Source organism: Polypterus senegalus, chromosome 2 (assembly GCF_016835505.1).
Source record: "Polypterus senegalus isolate Bchr_013 chromosome 2, ASM1683550v1, whole genome shotgun sequence".
Lineage (NCBI taxonomy): Eukaryota > Metazoa > Chordata > Cladistia > Polypteriformes > Polypteridae > Polypterus > Polypterus senegalus.
In genome coordinates, this window is record NC_053155.1 from 300,726,939 (window position 1) to 300,749,236 (window position 22,298).

Genomic DNA, 22,298 nt, shown 5'->3' on the forward strand with positions numbered 1-22,298 from the left:
ATATATATATATATATCTATATATATATATATATATATATATATATATATATATATATATATATATATATATATATATATATATACACACACACACACACACACAGTGGGTACAGAAAGTATTCAGTTCCCCTTCAATTTTTCACTCCTTGTTATATTGCAGCCATTTGCTAAAATCATTTAAATTAATTTTTTTCCTCATTAATGTACACACAGCACCCTATATTGACAGACAAAAAAAAGAATTTTGAAATTGTTGCAGATTTATTAAAAAACAAAAACTGAAATATCACATGGTCCTAAGTATTTGAGGGTAAGTATTCATCTTTCCCTCGATTGCAACCAGTCATCCTGTCCCTGCAGCTGAAAAACACCCCCACAGCATGATGCTGCCACCGACCATGCTTCACTGTGGGGACTGTATTGGACAAGTGATGAGCAGTGCCTGGTTGTCTCCACACACTGAGGAGAGGCAAGACACATGACAGCCCGCATGGAGTTTGCTAAAAGACACCTGAAGGACTCTGAGATGGTAAGAAATAAGATTCTCTGGTCTGATGAGCACCAAGATAGAACATTTTGGCCTTAATTCTTAGTGGTATGTGTGGAGACAACCAGGCACTGCTCATCACTTGTCCAATACATGTCCAACTTGTCCAACATAAAACATATATATATTTGGTATCATTCTTTTCAGAATTTATTGAACTTTCATGTGATGTTGTTAGATTTTCAGATTCTTATTCCGTTTTTAAATAATAAACTAAAATATCAAGAACTCATGTCCTGCAAGACGAGACTTTGTGCCAAGAGATTTAACCAGACAAGACAAAGATTAGGACAGCTGCTGTACAGGCTTTTATATGTGCGAAGTGCCATACGAGATGAAGATCATGCGGCACAGCAGCAAGCCAGCAGCTGAATGATCAAAGAGGAAGTTTAAAAAAAAAAAAACTGTATTTGTTTCCCCATTGTATCACCATTTAAGACGGGGTTTCGGAGGAGCGACTGCATATCCTTGGGATGCGTTCAGCCTCCCTCTTCACAATGTGAGCGGCAGAGACGCGAAGTGGCTGGTGAGCGAAGTAAGCAGGGGGACCCCCTGGTGTGTGTGTGTGTGTGTGTGTGTATATGTATATATATATGAGCAAGAGAGAGAGAGAGAGATGGCTGGATGCATAAGGCTGAGAAAACAGTTAAAGAATGTACCTGGCTTGTTTTTAAAGAGACTGCTTCCTGCATTGTTTTAACCTCGTATTTAATGAAGACATTTTTCTATTGGATTTTAACCTCCACTTCACTTCTGTTTACAGCGATCGATTCGTAGCGTGCATTGTTGCAATGTTGCTTTTCTTGGTTGTTTATTAAATTACGGATTTTTCAAATGTTCATTTTTTTTCCTGTGCTTAAAACTCATTAAAAAAGTGTTTTTAGCGAGCGGTTCGTAGCGCTATAGCGCGAACTCTTGCAGTGTTAGTTTTCTCTGTTGTTCAAGGTTTTCTCAGTGTTATTCAATGTTTTTACATTTAGTTTACTATTACGCTGTGCATTCTATGGTATTATTAACTATATCTGTGCTTAAAAATCTTTAAAAAAATATATTTACATACAGTTCGTACGGTCTGGAACGGATTGATTATATTTACATACAATCCTATGGGGGAAATTACTTCGGTTCACGACCAAATCGGTTTATGACCAGAGTTTTGGAACGAATTATGGTCGTGAACCGAGGTTCCACTGTATGTGTTATATGTGTTTGTGTGTGTGTGTGTGTGTAGAGCTATACACACTCATAGTATATACACACACACACACACATCACATCTGGTGATACTCAGCCAACCCTCAAATGCAGCCATCTTCAGCTCCTGCTTGTTTCTAAGGTTTGTCCCCAAAACCCCTAACCCTAACCCTGTGCAATTGGATTTAAAATCAGGTGACTCCCTTGGCTATTCAAGAATTTTCCATTTATTTACCTTTGAGAAACTCATGTGTTGCCTCAGCAGTATGTTTGGATCATCATCTTGTTGTAGGATGAAGTGTCATCCAATGAGTTTGGAGGCATTTACTGGAACTTGAGCAGATCAGATGTTTCTACACACCTGAAAATTCATTGTGCCGCTGACATCAGTAACTCCATCATCAATGAAGAGAAGTGTGCCAGGACCTGTGGCAGCCATATATACCCAAAACATAACACCCCCGCCACCATGTTTAACAGATAAGGTGGTCTGCATTGGATCTCGGGCACTTCATTTTCATATCCACACTTTGTACTTGTCATCACTCTTATACAGCAGGTTCATTTTTATCTCGTCTGTCCACAAGACCTTTTCCCAGAATTCAGCAGGCTCTTTTAAGTCCTATTGCACAAACTGGAATCTGGCCATCCTGTTTTATGGCTAACTAGTGGTGTTCATCTTGCAGTGTGTCCTCTGTGTTTCTGTTCATGAAGTCTTCCGCTGATAGTCATCTCTGACACACACATCGGCCTCCTGAAGACTGTTTCTGATCTGTTGGACAGGCGTTTGAGGCTTTTTCATTGACCATAGTGAGGAGTTTTCTGTCATTAGCAGTGGAGGTCTTCCTTGGCCTACCAATCCTGTTTCGATTCCTGAGGACACCAGTGTGTTTTTTCTTATTCATGATATTCCAGACAGTTGATTTAAGTCATCCTAAGGTTTTACTGATGTCTCGGTTTCATTCTTGTTTTTCTGCCTCATAATGGTTTCTTTGATTTTAATTGACACAGCTCTTGTCCTAATGTTGAGCAATGGCAACTACAGACTCCAAAGGGTAGAAACAAGCCAAGGTATCTTACAAGACCTTGAAACACACCTGAGTAATCACAAACACCTGTGATACCCAATTGTTACAAACATTATGGTGCGCTGAAATGGGGGAACCATGTAGACAAATTGTTGTCATTTCTAAATGTTGTGAACTAAATGTTTGCAAATCCTCCTAAATGAAAGTCTGCCATGTGCACTTTAATCACATCTAAATTAATTGATTTGTAATTTTAAACTGTGGAGCAGAAGATAAAATGTGTGTTTATCCCAAACATGGAGGGCACTGTGTGTGTATATATATATATATATATATATATATATATATATATATATATATATATATATATACAGACACACACACACAAAGTAATCCCTCCTCGATCGCGGGGGTTGCGTTGCAGAACCCCCCGTGATAGATGAAAATCCGCGAAGTAGAAACCATATGTTTGTGTTTGTATGGTTATTTTTATATATTTTAAGCCCTTATAAACTCTCCCACACTGTTAACATTATTAGAGCCATTTAGACATGAAATAACATTCTTTAGTCAAAGGTTTAAACTGTGCTCCATGACAAGACAGAGATGACAGCTCTTTCTCACAATTAAAAGAATGCAAATATATCTTCCTCTTCAAAGGAGTGCCGTCAGGAGCAGATAATGTCAGAGAGAGAGAGCGCGAGAGAAAAGCAAACAATCAAAAAATCAATACGTGCTTTTAAGTATGCAGAAGCACCGCAATAAAGCGCCATTTTTTTAGAGGAGTGTCCGTATCCCCTAGACAAACAGCCTCTGTGCAAACAGCCCCTCTGCTCACACCCCCTCCGTCAGGCAGAGAGAGTGAGAGAGACAAAGAAAAGCAAACAATCAAAGCACCATGTGGGAAGCACATCGTTTATCATTGAGGAGTTTTAGTTAATATGTAATACGTGCTCTGATTGGGTAGCTTCTAAGCCATCCGCGAATAGCGTCCCTTGTATGAAATCAACTGGGCAAACCAACTGAGGAAGCATGTAGCATAGATTAAAAGACACACTGTCCGCAGAAATCCGCGAACCAGCAAAAAATCCATGATATATATTTAGATATGCTTACATTTAAAATCCGCGATGGAGTAAAGCTGCGAAAGTCGAGGCGCAATATAGCGAGGGATCACTGTATATTTTATATATATATATATATATATATATATATATATATATATATATATATATATATATATATATATATATATATATATAGCGGGCTGAACACACGCTAAGGAAATGGAATAACCTTAGAGGTCAATCATCACCCCGAAAGCAGATAGTAGACATCACGTAGTATATGTGTACCAAATTTCAGGTCAATATTTCAAACGGTTTGCGAGCGACAGGTGATTTAAAATCCAATCCTGGACAGACAAGCAAACAGCCATGGTAGTGTATTATACTATATATATATATATATATATATATATATATATATATATATATATATATATATATATATATATATATATATATATATATGTGGGTTTTTTTTTTTTTTTTTAGGAACTGCACAAATATTTTAATCTCATTAAATCTTTAAGGTGCCAAAAGTCCCAGTGGTTATACTTCTATATAGGAGGAATCTATAAGAAGAAACAGAGTGTGACATTTTTGAGAATTTCAACATAACAATATTTATTCCAAAATTCTTTTATCAATATATAACTTTATAACAAATTCTTCATTCCCAAAAGACTTGAGGGAGAAGACGCACATCCTTTAACAGTCTTGCACTTTTGTATTTTTTTTTTTTTTTTTTTGTCAGTGTGACACATCATTGAAGTATTCGTTACGGTTAAGGAAGGACGCTTTTCACTAAATTTATTAAGTACAGTAGCTATCGATATTCCAGCAGTCAATGATTTTAATCCACAGTGCTTCCATTTTCTCAACATAAGCACCATAATTAAATTACGTTTAAAGTTAGAGTTAAAGACAATATCTGAAGCTGGAATAAGGTGTGTTTGTTATACTCGGCTGGTACGATTTCTAGCAATATGTGACCACAGACACTTGAAGCCAAGAAGTACATCACAGTTCAGAGTCAGGGGTTTTTGAGATTTCTGTTTCCATAAAGCTCAGCAGGAAAAAAAAAGAAAAAATGAGAAGAAAAAAAAAAGTTTTTTGCTTCTGTGTCAAAACAAGTTGGGATAAAACCGAAGGCCCTCTACTGAATCATCCCTGCAAAGGTTCCCCATCTTTTCTGCAAGAAGCAACCTAAAAACAGAGAAGCACACAAAAATAAGAATGTATCAGAAATGTCCCCAATCGTGACGTTTGTTCAGTGAGTCCTGTTGATACTCCAAACCACTTTGTTTTATATCCCCTGAATGTCCATCTTATGCCGTCTCCCCCCTGCCCACACAGATCCACTGAACATGAAAATCTGTCTAACATAACTTACAAACTCCCACCATCTCTTTGCCGTGGCTGAAATAATCCTTGTAAACAACAGCAACAGCCTGAGGTTTTCTTTTCCTTTACAGTATTGAAGAATTTATGGACATTACCTGCTGTTTAATATTTTTGAAATGTTGAAAGTAACAATATATTAGTGATTGATTTTCAATGTAAATTTGCTATGTTGAGGTCCAAGCCTGAATTTTCTGAGCTCATGTAATCTAGTTCATGGTCATGGAACCATCAAATTAATCAACTTCCCCAAAACATTATTATTTGTATATTTCCTTGCACTCACAATGATTTGTGGTTCTGGATGTCGCTAGAATGTTAAACCTTTGCCAGTGAAACAGAAAATGTGCAAGTTGTTTTCTTAACTCCTCTGATGGATTCGGTCAATCACAGTCACTCGAGACTACATGATACTGATAACTTGGTTAACTAAAATTCTGTGTTTTAGATCTTGGTCAAAAAAAGGCATTTATAATACTGTCCTACACAGAGATATTATATGTTGTCATTCATGTGTGCTTATGGGACAACCTTTAAGGCCCCTGACAGGTAAGAACTTCCACCCCAGGAGGAGAGAGGATGCTTTTGCTAACCTCATTTTTTAATCCATCCGCAACTGTTAAGTGCAGAACCAGGAGGACACCTGACCACACCTCCCAAGCACTTCTGGTGGCCCCACCCATTACAGGGTGAGCGCTAATTAAATGATCCACTCAATGGAAGTGACTGTTCATCATGGGACCAGCAGCAAGAAAGGCATACAGCAGGTCCTGTACTCAACACAAACACAATAGCAATGGTGTTTTTTTTTTGTTATTTTTCACTTTCACTTTGACCAGCATTACATGGGGTCTACTTGGGTGGTACCCCAACTTTTGATCTTTGGTCCATCCAGTTTGTGGCAATATATAATGGATTTTTTACCCACCAATTAAACAAATCACAAAATGAAGTTTAAATATACTGAACATTTAAATTCAGAAGATATGTCACACCATGCAGAAGCCTTTACAGAAGCACTCTCTCTCGGTTACTTTTTTACAATTATATTTTAGAATTATTAATGCTTTTTATTAATAGTGTTAAGATTTGCTCTCTGGCTTGTTCCAATACAGTTTTGAAAGTATTTATAAATTAATTTGAAAAGATGCTGCTGCCAAGCGTTGGTGCTTCTCAATTGCATTTTTAACAAGCTATTAACTTCACAGATGTCAGTGTTATATATATATATATATATATATATATATATATATATATATATATATATATATATATATATATATATATACATACACAGTGGGTACGGAAAGTATTCAGACCCCCTTCAATTTTTCACTCTTTGGTATATTGCAGCCATTTGCTAAAATCATTTAAATTAATTTTTTTCCTCATTAATGTACACACAGCACCCCATATTGACAGACAAAAAAAATAATTTTTTCGGTTGTCTCCACACACTGAGGAGAGGCAAGACACATGACAGCCCGCATGGAGTTTGCTAAAAGACACCTGAAGGACTCTGAGATGGTGAGAAATAAGATTCTCTGGTCTGATGAGACCAAGATATAACTTTTTGGCCTTAATTCTAAGCGGTATGTGTGGAGACTACCAGGCACTGCTCATCACTTGTCCAATACAGTCCCCACAGTGAAGCATGGCGGTGGCAGCATCATGCTGTGGGGGGGTTTTTCAGCTGCAGGGACAGGACAACTGGTTGCAATCGAGGGAAAGATGAATGCGGCCAAGTACAGGGATATCCTGAACAAAACCCTTCTCCAGAGTGCTAAGGACCTCAGACTGGGCCGAAGGTTTACCTTCCAACAAGACAATGACCCTAAGACACAGCTAAAATAAAGAAGGAGTGGCTTCACAACAACTCTGTGACTGTTCTTGAATGGCCCAGCCAGAGCCCTGACTTAAACCCAATTGAGCATCTCTGGAGAGACCTAAAAATGGCTGTCCACCAACGTTTACCATCCAACCTGAAAGAACTGGAGAGGATCTGCAAGGAGGAATGGCAGAGGATCCCCAAATCCAGGTGTGAAAAACTTGTTGCATCTTTCCCAAGAAGACTCATGGCTGTATTAGCTCAAAAGGGTGCTTCTACTAAATACTGAGCATAGGGTCTGAATACTTAGGACCATGTGATATTTCAGTTTTTCTTTTTTAATAAATCTGCAACAATTTCAAAAATTCTTTTTTTTGTCTGTCAATATGGGGTGCTGTGTGTACATTAATGAGGGAAAAATTAATTTAAATGATTTTAACAAATGGCTGCAATATAACAAAGAGTGAAAAATTGAAGGGGGTCTGAATACTTTCCGTACCCACTGTATGGTTGATGAATGGTTGATGTAATGGAAGGACCACTGGAGTGGAGACGCAGCCCGGCCGAGCGGAGCCCCTTTTGGTATTAGGGATGAGTAACAAAAGGAATTGGGAGAAATGGATTTTTGTGGATGATTCATCCTTCAGCATGAGAGATGGCAGTGTGCCTCTGACAGGCTCAAAACTCAAACACTAACTTGGAAGTTAGAGTCTGGAGGGACAGACCTATAGGGGTCCTTTGGTGCTTTCAGAGGCCACTATGGAAAGGGAGCTTGTTTCTTCAATATGACCTGGAAGTGCTTTCGCAGGTTAACGTCTCAATCCCAGAAGCACTTCTGGGTTCAAGATAAATGGAAGCCGTTTCACTGAATTAGGTTGCCAGAGTTGGGAAGGAGTGAGACAATGGAAGAAGAGGTGGATGGGAAGGAGATGGAAGATAATTTGATCAGTGTTTGCGGGTTAAAGCCTTACAAAACATCCATGTTAATAAATCACTGTTTAATTGAACTTGGAACTGTATGTGGTTGAGTTTTGTTATGTACTTATCAAGTGCATCTTAGGACTTAAGGGCATGTCCTACTCTGATAGACTTGGTGAATTAAACCTGCTTTGTCTTGAGCACAAGAGACTGCATGAGGATCTAATCCAGGTATTTGAAATCCTCAAAATCATTGATAAAGCAGATTCAGCACCATTGTTTTTGCTTAAGGGTGAATCACATATTCAGTGGAATCAGTGGAAATTATGGAGAAGTGCATTTAAAACTGAAGTAAGGAAGCAATTCTTTATGCAAGGAGTTGTGGGACTCTGGAACACATTACTGAGACATGGAGTTGAAGCAGAAGCCTTGACAATCTTTATGAAGACCATGTATGAGATATTGGGACAGCTTAGTTGTTAGCTACACAAACAGGCTTGATGGACTGAATAGTTTTCTCTCATTTGTCAAATTTCTTATGTATTCTATAGTGCATTATGATTGGGAGTACAGAGAAAGGGGCTAAGGCTTATGCACGGTTTTCTTTTTTTACCTAAGCTGCATTCATCATTAAACTGTTAAAACGTTTAAACAGCTTTTATTAACATCTTGAATTCATTTTAATTTAACTTTATTCTAAGGCCATACTATAAGAACATACAGTAAACTAAGATGCCACAGCCATGCCACCTGCATTTCAGAACAGGTCCTCCACCTGAAGCTAAGCGAGTTCTTTCCCAGCTTGTACTTGGATTGGAGACCATCTAGGAAAAGCTAAAGTTGCTGCTGGGCGAGGTGTTGGTGAGGCCAGCAGGGGATGCTTACCCTGTGGTCTGAGTGTGGATCCCAATGCTCCAGTTCAGCAATGGGGACACTGTACTGTAAATATGGCAGCGTCCTTTGGATGGGATGTAAAACTGAGGTTCTTACTCTCTGTTGTAATCAAAGATCCCTGGCCATTTTTCGAAAGGGATAGCGGAGTATCTCGATGTCCTGGCTAAATTGCCCACTATGGCCTTGTCCATTCTGAACCCTTAATTATCCCCTGTTTCTAATTGGCTGACTATCTCTCACCCGTTCACCACCTAATAGCTAATGTGTGGTTGGGTATTGGTGCAACAATGGCTGCTGTTGCATCATCCATTTGGGTGCTACACACTGGTGGTGGTTGAATCGGTTTCCCTCTGTCTGTGTAAAGCACTATATAAATGTAATTAATTATTATTATTACTGACACACTTTTTGGACTGAGTGAAGGTGCTGTACAAGTTTTTTGCGACGTGAATTGGAATTTTCTCACATTAATTGCCTAGCTACAATGATAAATTGTAATAATATGTGCAGCGTCGCTGACAGGTTAGCTTTGTGAGATATAAATTGCTAAACAAAGAAAAAATAAAAGCAGTTACCATATATATATATATATATATATATATATATATATATATATATATATATATATACATATATACATATATATATATATATATATATATATATATATACTGTGTATATATAATTATGCAGTTTTCATTACGTTATAACTTATTAAGTTTATTATATAGAAAATAACCCGAAAAATCCTGGACCATCGAGAAGTGTGCGAACTGACAACATGAAGAATCGTCTTCGCACCAAACTGGAATCGTCCCTGCATAAATCAAAGTCATCCAGATGTTCTGGATCTGCATAATTAGATCTGGACTACCCTGTACTCGTGTTTAAGTTCTCCGCGGATAAGTCAGGGCTTGATATAACCGTATAATTTCTGGTATTTTATAATGTTGGTCGTATAATGCAGAAAACACATGCTATTGGTCCAAGAAGTTATGATATACTAACACCCACCTGAGAGAGTAACCATGGAGCACACTGCCTTTTTTTTCTATGTATTGTGACTACGTGACCACACGGTAATACCTGAAGTATTCCGAAGCGACATTTGCACTAATTTGTGTTTTTTGTTTCTCCTACCCTAAATACACCTTTATCATAAGAGCATCCCTTATCTACGATGAAGCATTTGATCAGAAGAAAATATGAAGCTAGTTTTAAATTAAAAATCGTTGAAGTGGTGAAAGAAACTGGTAACTGTGTTGCTGCAACAAAATTCGATGTGTCTGTGAAACTGATCTGAGATTAAAGAGAAGCAAGAAGATGTAAAAAAAAAAAATAATTAAGAGTCACATTTTTAAATGGACGTATAAATCAGGTCTGCTTATGTGATTGATTTTTTGGGTTACGCGAGTATATACAGTATGTACTATTTTGTTATCAGTGTTGCCATCCACACCTTTAAAAGGTCTATAACTGTGTTGTCCTTTCTCAATTATATTGATGTAAATCCGAATTAGAAATTCAAATCCATTCTTATATATTTGAAAGAGTTTATGCTCATCAAAAAAACAGGTGCTTTCTTTTGTAATCAATACTCATGAGCGGTAAACCATTGAGTTAAATCAAAGTGTTTCACATACCTTTCTTTTGACAACAGGACAGAGATGCCAAGAAGTTTTGCAAGTTCCTCCGCTGTAAGAGACCCCTTATCTGACACCTGCATGCATAGTTGGAACGAAATGAATTGAATTCAGTTAGAACTACTATTACCAAGATAATTGCCTGGTAAATGCAGCATAATAATACTTAAGTGCTTTATCATTGTTTTTACTTGACCACACCCTGGATCCCTTAATCTAGAAAAACAAATGTAAGAATGTGTGTGTATACCACATAAAAAAATGACGATTTCAGTGCTTCATACGGAGGCAAATCCGAGATACGTAGCAATGATATTGGCATAAGAACATTAAAAACTCTCCTTACCTTCACAACACTAGTGGTTGCTGATGTGCTTTATTAGTTGCACAGTGGCATTCCTGGAGTGACCGACTCCATTAATTAAGTTAGATAGCAGCGTCAGTTCACAAAGCTGTGAATGTCGACTTTACTAATCTTTGGATTGAAAGGGGTGAACCTAACACCTGGCTTTAAAAGTATTAACCACTGTAGGATTTTCTTCACAAGGCATTATGTGTAAAACATTGTTAATGCTAAAATAAAAGGGTAGTTTTGGTTTAACGTTAAAGACAAATACGGGCATGCATTTGTGGATTTTAGAGTGTGAGGAAAACGTGAGTTTTCAGAAAGTATAACAGTTGCGTACTTCATTAACAAAATTATAAGAACTTGTAGCAACTTTCTGTGACTGAAGATCACCACCGGCATACTTCACTTTACTTGAGTGGAATCCAAATACGCCTGTAAGTGGTGCTCACCATGAGACATATAAAGACATGACATTGAATTGAGATATTTACATATTTTCTTAAAGAAAGGAACTTTAGTTTCATATTCAAAAACAGTTTGTTTTGAATTAGCCAAAAGTTTTTTTTTGACATATTCTAGGAAAAAATGCCTTATAAAAATTGTGAAATTAAAATAAAGGGCTTGTAGTCTCAAATATACATAAACTATTTTCACAATTCCTTTAATGTGAGGTGTGCAATTTGAATAAATTAGAAAAAAATCATAAATAACTTACGTTATCAACTGCTGAAGTAATCATTTCTTGTTCATTGTGCGACTGTAGTTGAACCACCATAACACCACTGTCAAATATTCTCAACCTTAAAAATAGGTGGGATATCGGTCTATAAAAATTGTTACAGTTTTTAATTAAAAAGCATATTTTTTGTTGCAAGGGTAGCACCGCAAGTCAAAACGTCCAACCATCCATTATTTACTGCTTGTCCCAGTGGCAAGCACTGAGACAATATAATCTCTCCAATTTGTCCTTCATCTGCTCTAATGTGTTCTCCCATTTAGACAGGCCTGAAACACCTCCATTATGAAGCATCCTAATCACAGGCCTGAAACACTCAACTGGCTCCTTTCGATGTGGAGGAGCACCAGCTCTACTTTAAGCTCCTCACTCTGTCTCTAAGGGTGAGTCTAGATATCCTGCAAAGGAAACTCATTACCGTTGTTTGATCAACAATCTAGTTCTTACGGTCACTACATAAAACTCAAGGCCATTGGTGACGGTAGGAATGTAGATTGACCGGTAAATCGAAAGCTCAGCGCTCTCTCTTCACAACGACAGACCAGTACAACATCCACATAACTGCTAACATCGCTCCAAACTTGTCCCCTTCTTCCTTCGCTGCAGGTAGCATCTCCTCCAAAACCTGAGCCCTTTTCCAGCTGAGAACCATGACCTCAAGCTTGGAGGTGCTGATCCTTGTCTTGACCGTTTCTCACTTAGCCACAAAGTGTCCCAGTGCACACCTGAGGTCGTCACCCTACGAAGCCAAGAGTACATCATCATCTTCAAAAAGCAGAGATGGAAATCACTGGAATTTACTTGGTGCTCTTTTGTCTTTACTGTGTAGGCTATCCCACCATACTGACTCACCAGAGGTTGGCACTTCCACCTTCAAGTCTGTTTAGACTACAGCCAATTTAAAACCGCAGATAGGTGATGTCCACTAAACTAATCATGTGACTTCAAAGACAAATTGGCTGCACCAGAGATGATTTACTGTAGACGTGTCCTGTTAAAGGGGGTGAACACTTATGTGATCAGTTATTGCGTGTTTTATATTTGTAATTTATTTAGATCACTTTGATATTATTTTTTTCTTTCAATCAGTGTCCAAAAAGACAAATTAAGTCCATTGAGATTCAAAAATTCATAAAATGTCCAAGGGGGGGTGAACACTTTTTTTACTTGCATTGTAGTTAAGTTACCATAAAAGGGTTATACAGAACAAATCTTTCAAAACATTCAAAACTCAGATTTAATTTGAAGTACTACAAAACTTTCCTATTAACCACACTATTAAAATAAAACTATAATGCCAATTCTCTATTTTTTCCTTTTTTGATTAATAGCAAAGGAAATGGAATGCAAAAGCTTTCATCAAAACAGGATGCAGGATGGGCAGTCCTCTAAGAATTCTTGCCACACCAATGCATTAAGCAAATGACTGTTTTAATCAACTATTGGAAACACTGGTTACCTTAGTGGTAGCTTTAAGTTTTCAAACAACTTGCAGGCATTGACGAGATCTTCAGGTGAAAGGAGCTAAAATAAAGTCAACACAAATTATTAAACCGGCAGATAGTGTGGTGTGGAGTGGTTTGGTGGCTAGGGGCACTTAACTTTAAACAGTAAGGATTCCAGTTCAAACTATACCCATGATTCAGTGTGTTCAGATTAATTAAAAATAAACAATTGTAACATATCCTGACTTTCTAAGGTGTTTTAGGCAAATATATCAAACAAATAGAACAGCAATACAAAGAAACTGATAAAAAAAGAGGCAAAATAACATTTAGTAAATTAACTCATTATTACCTGCATATTAAATTTGGTATTCTTACTGCTGGAATTTCCAGGTGTGTAATGGATACAATTAAGACACATTATCTCATTCCTATCTTTTTAAATTAATTTTACCTTCTCTATAGAATAATATTGCATGACTGGGCAGCTCTGCAAACAAACTGTACTATGTTTTTACGCGAAAACAATTACTCAAGAAAAATGGATTCTCAGAAGACATTCTCAAGTAAGAAATGTATCCTCCTGTAAAAGTAACATGAAGAAGACATCACCAGCAGCTGGTGGTAGTAGCTTAACTCCCAAGTTGTTTATACCAGTTCCAAGATGGATCAAAGTCACATCCAATTATCCAGGTCACTTTGATCTCCAATTTAAACCCATGACTCTCTAAATGAGATACAAAAGTATGTTGCATTGAATTTAGTGGTATCTCAGTCCTTAGCCAATGTTTCATAAGGTTAAACCAACAATCTAATTACTAAGGTATCAGGTTAAAACAGGATAAATGTCAGTGCTGCAGTGCAGCAAGGTTCTAAAACAGAAATAATCAGGAATGCAGTTAAAAATCAAGGGAACACCTTATTTTTGGCTTAAGCTGCTTTCTGTTCATCCACACTACAGCATGTAAGGCAGCATTCTCACAAGTGAAATATTCTTGTAAACCGAATAAAAAGTTACATTTATTAATCAAAATACAGGCAACAATTTCCTTCCCTCCTCTTCTCACCATTATTTGCAGGATTGAATTTGTGAGTAGGAGTACAACTCTGACTTTTGATTTGAGGCTTAATGCCATTTTGAGTTTCTGTGGGCCAGGAAAATCGCAACACTCCCCATGTCTATATGAATTTTACCCAACTATTCCAGATTCCTACCACATGTCAAATTCATACAGTTTATTTTGTCTGGCTACTCCAGAGTACAAATCTAGTATTTTGTCATGGAGTGGTCACACACACTATGGCTAGTCTCTTTTGAGACATTTGCACTAATGGTAAATACTAGTTGGCAGCTGCATACCCACAACATAATAATAATAATAATAATACATTTTATTTAATAGGCGCCTTTCTTAGCACTCAAGGTCACCTTACAATGAAATTAAACAACATTAGTAAAATAAAAACAAAAAAAAATGATAAATTAAAAAGCAATAATTAGCAAACAAACAAAGATAAAATACAGTAAAGTAACAGTTCAAAATTCAGAATTGGTATGCCAATTTGAAAAGATAAGTTTTGAGGGCAGTTTTAAAATGTGTTATTGAATCAAGCTGACGAATATGAGAGAGAAGAGAATTCTCGAGTTGAGGAGCACTACGAGAGGACGCTCGAGCTCCCATAGCACAGAGTTTGATGTGTGGTACAGAAAGTAGAGCTGCAGATGAGGATCTGAGTGAGCGAGAGGAGTGTAAGTCTGTAGGAGATCAGTGAGGTTGTGGAGATCTTAAATGTTAAGAGCGGTATTTAGTATTGTATTCTGTAGTTAACAGGGAGCCAGTGAAGTTGAGAGAGAATAGGTATAATATGTTCAGTGGATTTAGAACAGGTTATTATCCTATCAGCAGAATTTTGAATAAGTTTTAAGCAATGGATAAGTTTTTGTGCGATGCCAGATAGAATAGCATTACAGTAATCTATACGTGAGGTGACTACGGCATTAACTAATACTTCAGTACTGTGTTGGGTAAGAACAGGACGAAGTCTAGAAATGTTTCGGAGATGAAAGAAGGCAATCCGAGAAACATTACTTATATAGGAAGAAAAAGAGAGAGTACTGTTAAGATCAGGATTTCAAAGACACCCCAGAATCAGCTCCTTTACGCAATAGGGGAACTCCTGCACTCCTGGAAGCAGGGACAGCTTCTAAACACAAATGGAGTGATTCCTAGTGATGTCAGCTGAGCTTGCTCTCACTCAGTCCCCAAAATCTTTTGTGGATCACCAACAGGCCATAGAGTTCACCTCTGTATAGTTCAGATCCTGCCTACTACACAAATTGTTTTGTTGTAGAGTGGGTTGCACACAACTTAATCTGTCCTAGATCAGACAATATGAAATTTAGTTTGCTAGTGTAAGAAGACACTAAAACCTAAAATGATTAACACCTAAAAACAGTGTTTCTTAAACTATAGGTCACGAATGGTTTGCAGAAAGCCCTGCGATGGGTCGCTACTTGTAGGGCTGAAACAAACCCCCCCTGGACTACATGCCAAGGTGATTCTCCAAGGGGGACCACCCCTCCAAGCCCTGGTAATTGGCCAAGGGCCAATTACCCCGGACAACGATCAGTAGCGACTTTACAAGGGCAAAGTGATTCTCCAAAAGGAAACCCCCAAATAACTAAGTTATACGAAGCGGCTTGATGATTGGCCAGTTATGAGGCGCAAAGCCAAGCAATAGGCCAAATTGGGTCACGAGAAATAAAAAGTTTAGGAACCACTGTCTAAAAAGGTCATCAAGTTGAAAATTATAACTGTCCTAAAGTAAAAGCAGAGAATGGTATTCACAGTTTTTAATCTAGCATTCCAAAAATAAGTATGATAAAGTACAGCCTTTACTGAATAAATTAAAACACAAAAAAGAGGCACCTTTGCACATTAGAAAACGGAAAAAAAACATGCAGCCTGAAGTGAAGCTGGTACTTGAAAAGGCGTGAAATCACTGGGTTCTTAAAATGCTCTCAGTGCCCATTTCAGTATCAGGCACAAAAAAGATAATTCTTGTACCTCTTATAAAAAAAAATATGAGAAAACACCGGAAGTGGGTCAACAGGGTGCTAATTCTTATTAACTACAGTTGAACTGCTAATCTGTGATTTATCAGTCACTGATCTTCCTTTAGTAAATGGGTCTCACTGCAAAGCTGTATTTAAAACCAACAAGGTTTTGATTACAACTCTTGCAGTGATCACTTGCTTCAGTAACTCAAACCTGCATTTTCACATTAAGCAGCTCTGTCTGAAGACACCTGTTAGCAAGCTGGCACAAAAGTTGACTGACAGCTGCATGAGTTGATATGGTAGTTACTGCAGCAAAAAGTCATGCAGAATAAGAAAATTAAACCTGGAATATAAGTAGATCATAATTTTATATACTTGCCACATAATGGCAGTGGATTAAAATTAATATGAAATCATTTACACCTTCTACCTTTAACAAAACATTTAGCTTTAAGCATAATGGTGGTTAAACTTTGACCAGTCTTAAATGACTATGGGGTGGTGGCTCTGACTTCATATATTGCGTTATGAAGACTTTAGAAACATTTGGTTCACTTGCAGCTCCAGTTCAGAACAGCACTAGATGCACTAGAAGGTGCTGTCATCTTTCTGCTGAACAGAGCCATACCCCCATCTGGAGAAATGGGGTAGTAGGGTGAGGATATTCTTTTTTAGACTTCACTAGCGCATCCAGCACCATACAGTCTAAACTGTTTGTGGAAAAGCTCCAGTCGATGAGGGCTGATGCTATCAGTATCCTGGAAAATGGGCTGCCTAAATGTTTGTGTGGCTTAAGTATTACATATCGGAGATGGTATGAGTAGCACAGATGTTCCATGGTACTTGTACTGGTTTCTTTCCTGTTTACCTGGTGCACTTCAGAGTTTAGGTACAATACTGAACTGGAGTTTCTAGAAATATTCTAATGACACAGGCATAGTCGGGTGTATTGATGGTGGGCAGGGGAATAAATACTGGACAGTAGTGAAGGACTTTGTTCAGTGGTGCAAACTGAATCACCTGCAGCTCAACTCAATAAGACAAAGGAAAATATTGTAGACTTCAGGAAATTCAAACCCACCCTACTTCCAGTATTCAATGATGATGAAGATGCAGAGATGGCGGGGACTGTCACACATGCACATCATAGGAGCACCTTTCCTGGCTCATCTAAGGTGTCACACAACTGTATTTATCAATAGCACCTGACGACCCTGACACTCGTGATTCACTGATAGAATGTCTTACTTCTGTTTCAGAATGGATGACTAGTAATTAGTCTAAATAAGGAGAAAACAGAAATTTTAGTGATTGGCAATAATGGATATAATAAGGTTATTAGAAATAAACTTGATGCATAAGGATTAAAAGTCAAGACAGAGTTAAAGAATATAGGGGTAACTATTGGCTCTGACCTGAATTTTAAATCAGATATTAATCAGATTACTAGGGCAGCGTTTTTTTTTTCAATTAAGAAATATAACAAAAGTTTGACCTCTTATAACATTGCAAGATGCTGAGAAATTAGTTCACACTTTTGTTTTCATTTGATTAGTTTACTGTAACGCACTCCTCACAGGACCACCCAAAAAAAGACATAAATCGACTGCAACGAGTGCAGAATGGAGCTGCTAGAATCTTAACTAGGAAAAGAAAATCCAAGCACATTTCTCCAGTTTTGATGTCACTACATTGGTTACCCGTGTCATTTAGAATTGACTTTAAAATACTGATTATGGTTTACAAAGCCTTAAATAATCTCGCTCCATCTTATATTTCGGAATGTCTTACACTCCAAATTGTAACCTTAGATCTTCAAATGAGTGTCTGCTTATTATTTTGAGAGCTAAACTTAAAAGAAGTGGTGAGACAGCCTTCTGCTGTTATGCACCTAAAATCTGGAATAGCCTGCCAATAGGAATTCGTCAGGCTAATACAGTGGAGCACTTTAAAAACTGCTAAAAACTCATTACTTTAACATGGCTTTCTCATAGCTTCATCTTAGTTTAATCCTGATGCTCTATATATTCAATTAATTATCATTATTTTTCATGGTGGCTCCAAAATCCATACTAACCCCTACTTTCTCTTCTGTTCTTTTTACGGTTTTCGCACTGTGATGTCCCTAAATTGATGGATTAAAGGCCAGAAGTCCACATGACCGTCATCATCAAGTTCTTCCATGAGAACCCTGAATACAATGAGGATTGATTGGTAATTTATGTTAGGTAGAACCCCTGCAAATTTTATTTTTTTCTCCAGCCATCTGGAGTTTTTTTTTGTTTTTTCTGTCCTCCTTGGCCATCGGACCTTACTTTTATTCTATGTTAATTAGTGTTCCCTAATTTTAATTATTTATTTTGTCTTTTTTTCTCATTCTTCATCATGAAAAGCACTTTGAGCTACATTTTTTGTATGAAAATGCACTATATAAATAAATGTTGTTGTTGTTGTAAGGTAAGCAACACCCCACCGGGGTGAGGAAAGGGCACTGTCGCCAACATTATAATCTCTTTTCTACCCCACAGCATTAAGAAAATGCTTCTTAAGGTCAACTGACTCCGCCCTTCCAGTTGAATACCAATAAATATATAATGTCCCCATACTGAGACGTCTCAGTTGGACCTGAACTTGACAGAGTAAGGAGTTCCGCGATCCTGATCCGCTCTCACGAGCCCATAGCTTTTGCTGCTAAGAAGGCTGCTTTTAATCTGTTTGTTTGTGCCCTCGTGTGCTTGTTTTGTTTAAACTTGCTAAGAGGTTAGAGGGGGCAACCAGACTAGCATCCTATTACTTAGATCTGTTGATTTTCAATTTTGACTCTCTTTTCACATGACTTTATGGTGGGGGTAAGGTCAGAGCACAGGGTCAGCCATTGTACAGCACCAATGGAGCAATTTTCAGGTTAAGGACACTGCTCAAAAGTCCAAATAGATCGGAATCCTATCTGGCATTAGCAGGATTTGAACCAGCAACCTTCCAGATACCAGTGCAGATCCTTAGCCGCAGAGACACCTATCTACCGGTACTTTTCTGGACTCACTCTGTATTTCTTCCACCTGTCCAGAGCACCTAAACTGTGGGTAAATTAGAGTGCATCTGAATGACAAGCTTGAGTGGAGTACCAACACGGAGGCTGTACACAAGAGGGGTCAGAGTTGCCCCTATTTCCTGAGCAGGTTTAGGTCATTTGCTATATGAAGGCCACTTTTTCATGTTTTCAACCAGTTTGTAATGGGCAGTGTAATTTTCTCTGTGGCAGTGTTCTGGGAAAATTGCATTACCGCAGGTGATGGCAGCATGGCAGCAGACAAAACAAACTGATTAAAAAGGCTGGTTCAGTCTTGGGAGTCAGGCAGCACTCGCTGCAGGAAGTGGTAGAACAAAGGGCACTCGGGAAGCTGTTTACTATTCTGGACAATGACTCTCACCATCAGTAATAGACTGAGACAACTGTATTGCAGCAAGGAGTGCTACGTGAGGTGGTTTGTACCTTTAGGCATCAGCCATCATGAGTCACCACACAGCCGAGGTGGCCTTGTTCCATGTGTACTGAGCTGGTCTAGCAGACAATGATGGTATGTGCAGGATACTGTGCCAATGACTGAGGTCCTGCACTATCAAATTGTAGCTGATACTGTAAATATGAGCAATTCTAACCTCACTTTACATTTAGTGAATTACCAACTCTTCGTTAAATACCTACAGATAATTTCTGCTATATATTTATTTGTACCTTATTAACATATTTAAGATTATAATTCTTGTTTTATGTATATTTGTACCTTTTTATGTCTCCTACTGTAACACTGTAATTTCCTTTTAAATGAATACATTTTCTATCTATGTATCTATCCATCTATAAACCAAAATTCTCACAAACCTGTCTTACCTCAACAGAAATGGCACCAAAAATGTGTTTGCTGCCCCTTATCTGAATCATAAACAAAGTCAATCCCTGAGTGATATTTACAGAATAAGATTTAGGGCTGCTTTTCTTTTTTATATTATTCAACAATAACTTAAATTTAACTTCATCTTAGAATACTTATTCAAAATGAACAAGGAATATAATGTTTCCTCACCTCCATTCCACGAGCCCGATTGACAAGGCAATACACTTCTGTCAGAGCCATCATGCCTCCTCTTTCCTGATTGGAAACAAATAATTAAACCAAATTTAGTCATTAAAAATTCTTTTGGAGTTCACGGGAAATGCATACACTCGGCTCATCAAACTCTTTGAAATCAGTTTGCATTTTTTGCCGTTAAAACACGTGGTGCAGTTAATTCAGTAACACTCACGGGCAGCAGGCTCCAAACTTAGAAGATTAGAAACTTCCTGTTGTTGCTTAGTGTCAAGTACTGAGTAAGGAAGGTCATATTTTCATGCTGAGGTTTACATCCTACTTAAATATTTTACTTCCAAAAGCTACTGTGCTGACAAGTATAATCCAGAGGCTGTCATTGTTATGTTTTAGATCATAGATCAGAGAAACTGTGTCTGTGAAATGGTTTTTTAGTGAATTCTTGGCTGATTAGAAGCTTATATACAATAGCTTAATCACTAGTCGTGAGACATTTCCTGTACTGAGGTATACCATAACAATACATTATTATTGTTACTGCTATAAATAATATTTTATACAACTATGTACAGTGCATTATGTTGGCCCAGTGGTCTAAATTGCTGCCTCACAGCTTATAAGGACCTGTATTATTATTATTATTATGTCTTGTCAATTTCTGTATGCTGTTCACAAATTCTTTCTGATCATATGATTTTTTCCATATATTACAGATAAAACACACATTCACACTGCATTAATTGTAAATTGGACCGTTATGAGTAAGCATGCCTTAAAATGGACTCACTAGCTCTATACAACATTCCTTACACTTTTGGGATACTCACTTCTGATTTGTGTGAGGCATATTAATAAACAAATGCTTTTCAAAATTTTCCATGGTGAACCCCTTAGGTCTTACAAATTCCTGCTTGACATCCCAGCATAATAAGCCCTAGTAGTTTAAAATGTTGTTATATTTTAGCAGAGGAGTACAGAAGAAAGCCAAACACATTTTAAAATGAAAGATTTTTCAATAATTTGCAACTCCGACGACTTGCGAGTTTAACACATATATTTATTGTTAGGTCAAATGTGAGACAACCTAGCAATCATTTGCTCATCAAGTATTTCTAAACTTTTTTTGTGTTTCAGCAACTATGAACTAACTATGTGCTAGCCTCTTTGCGGTTCTGTCGCTCACATATGGGGATGAGGATGTACAATTTAAACAGATTTTTATTTTCATGGGAATTGCTACATATCATTGTGCCAACACAATGTATAACTGCCCGTGATTGAATTTCGTTTCTTTCTCTCTATTACATAAAACTACTTTTTCAAATGTTTCAAAAAGCTATTCTAATGAGAAAATGTTAGTTTTAATACAAATGGCATATCAAGATCTTCTTTGATGTATGATGTTATCCCCTGAAGATGTTCTACATTACCTTTCTTGGATACATCCTTCTTTCTACAGTGATTTGTGCGGTGGAAGACCAAACAGTGTTCACAGCTGTAGATGCTCTTTGTGATATTGTAAGTTGTTTTCATCTTCTGCACGATCACAACCAACTGTTTCAGCATAGTCTATTGATACACATTTAACCAATTGGCCGTGTAACCGACTGACATTTTTGCCATTAATTCGTTTGACGTCATAGTTTCTCTGTGCTAGGATTGCCAATGTACTCATTTTTTCTGTTGATAACCCTTCGTGATGAAATTCTTCAGTAAGATTTGAAATCCAGCAATTGCTAAGTTTGACATCACCTCCACCTAAAAGTTGTGCTTAATATGCTTTTAATTGTACACTAAGTAAGGTTTTAAACAATCTAGCACCTTCTTATACCTTGGACTGCTTGTCCCCCTAAACTCGTAATTGTAACCTTAAATCCACTAAAACCAGTTTGCCCAGTATTCTGAGAGTAAAGCATAAAAGAGGTGGAGAGCCAGCTTTATGTTTCTACGCACCAAAAATTGGGAATACTTTGCCATTAGAAATATGCCAGGCCAGTATGATTGAACACTTCAAAATAACTATAAAAACACACCTCTTTATTCTGGCTTTTACTTGATCACTTAAATTAACTAGCATGGCTGATACTAGTACTTCATACT

At 37.5% G+C, this 22,298-nt stretch overlaps 1 protein-coding gene across 2 annotated transcripts in view; it reads right to left on the minus strand.

Moving 5' to 3' along the window:
- Positions 1-4,552: 4,552 nt before the first annotated feature.
- vps36 (vacuolar protein sorting 36 homolog) overlaps positions 4,553-22,298 on the minus strand; it is a 74,780-nt gene continuing 57,034 nt past the window's right edge. For both annotated transcript variants that reach the window (XM_039745848.1, XM_039745849.1), the window contains exons 10-14: positions 20,196-20,261; positions 13,064-13,128; positions 11,584-11,668; positions 10,520-10,596; positions 4,553-5,041 (exon numbers count right to left, since the gene is read on the minus strand). In XM_039745848.1, coding sequence (XP_039601782.1) covers positions 4,960-5,041; positions 10,520-10,596; positions 11,584-11,668; positions 13,064-13,128; positions 20,196-20,261 — 375 coding nt within the window. In that variant the 3' untranslated portion in view covers positions 4,553-4,959. The remainder of the gene's footprint in view (positions 5,042-10,519; positions 10,597-11,583; positions 11,669-13,063; positions 13,129-20,195; positions 20,262-22,298) is intronic.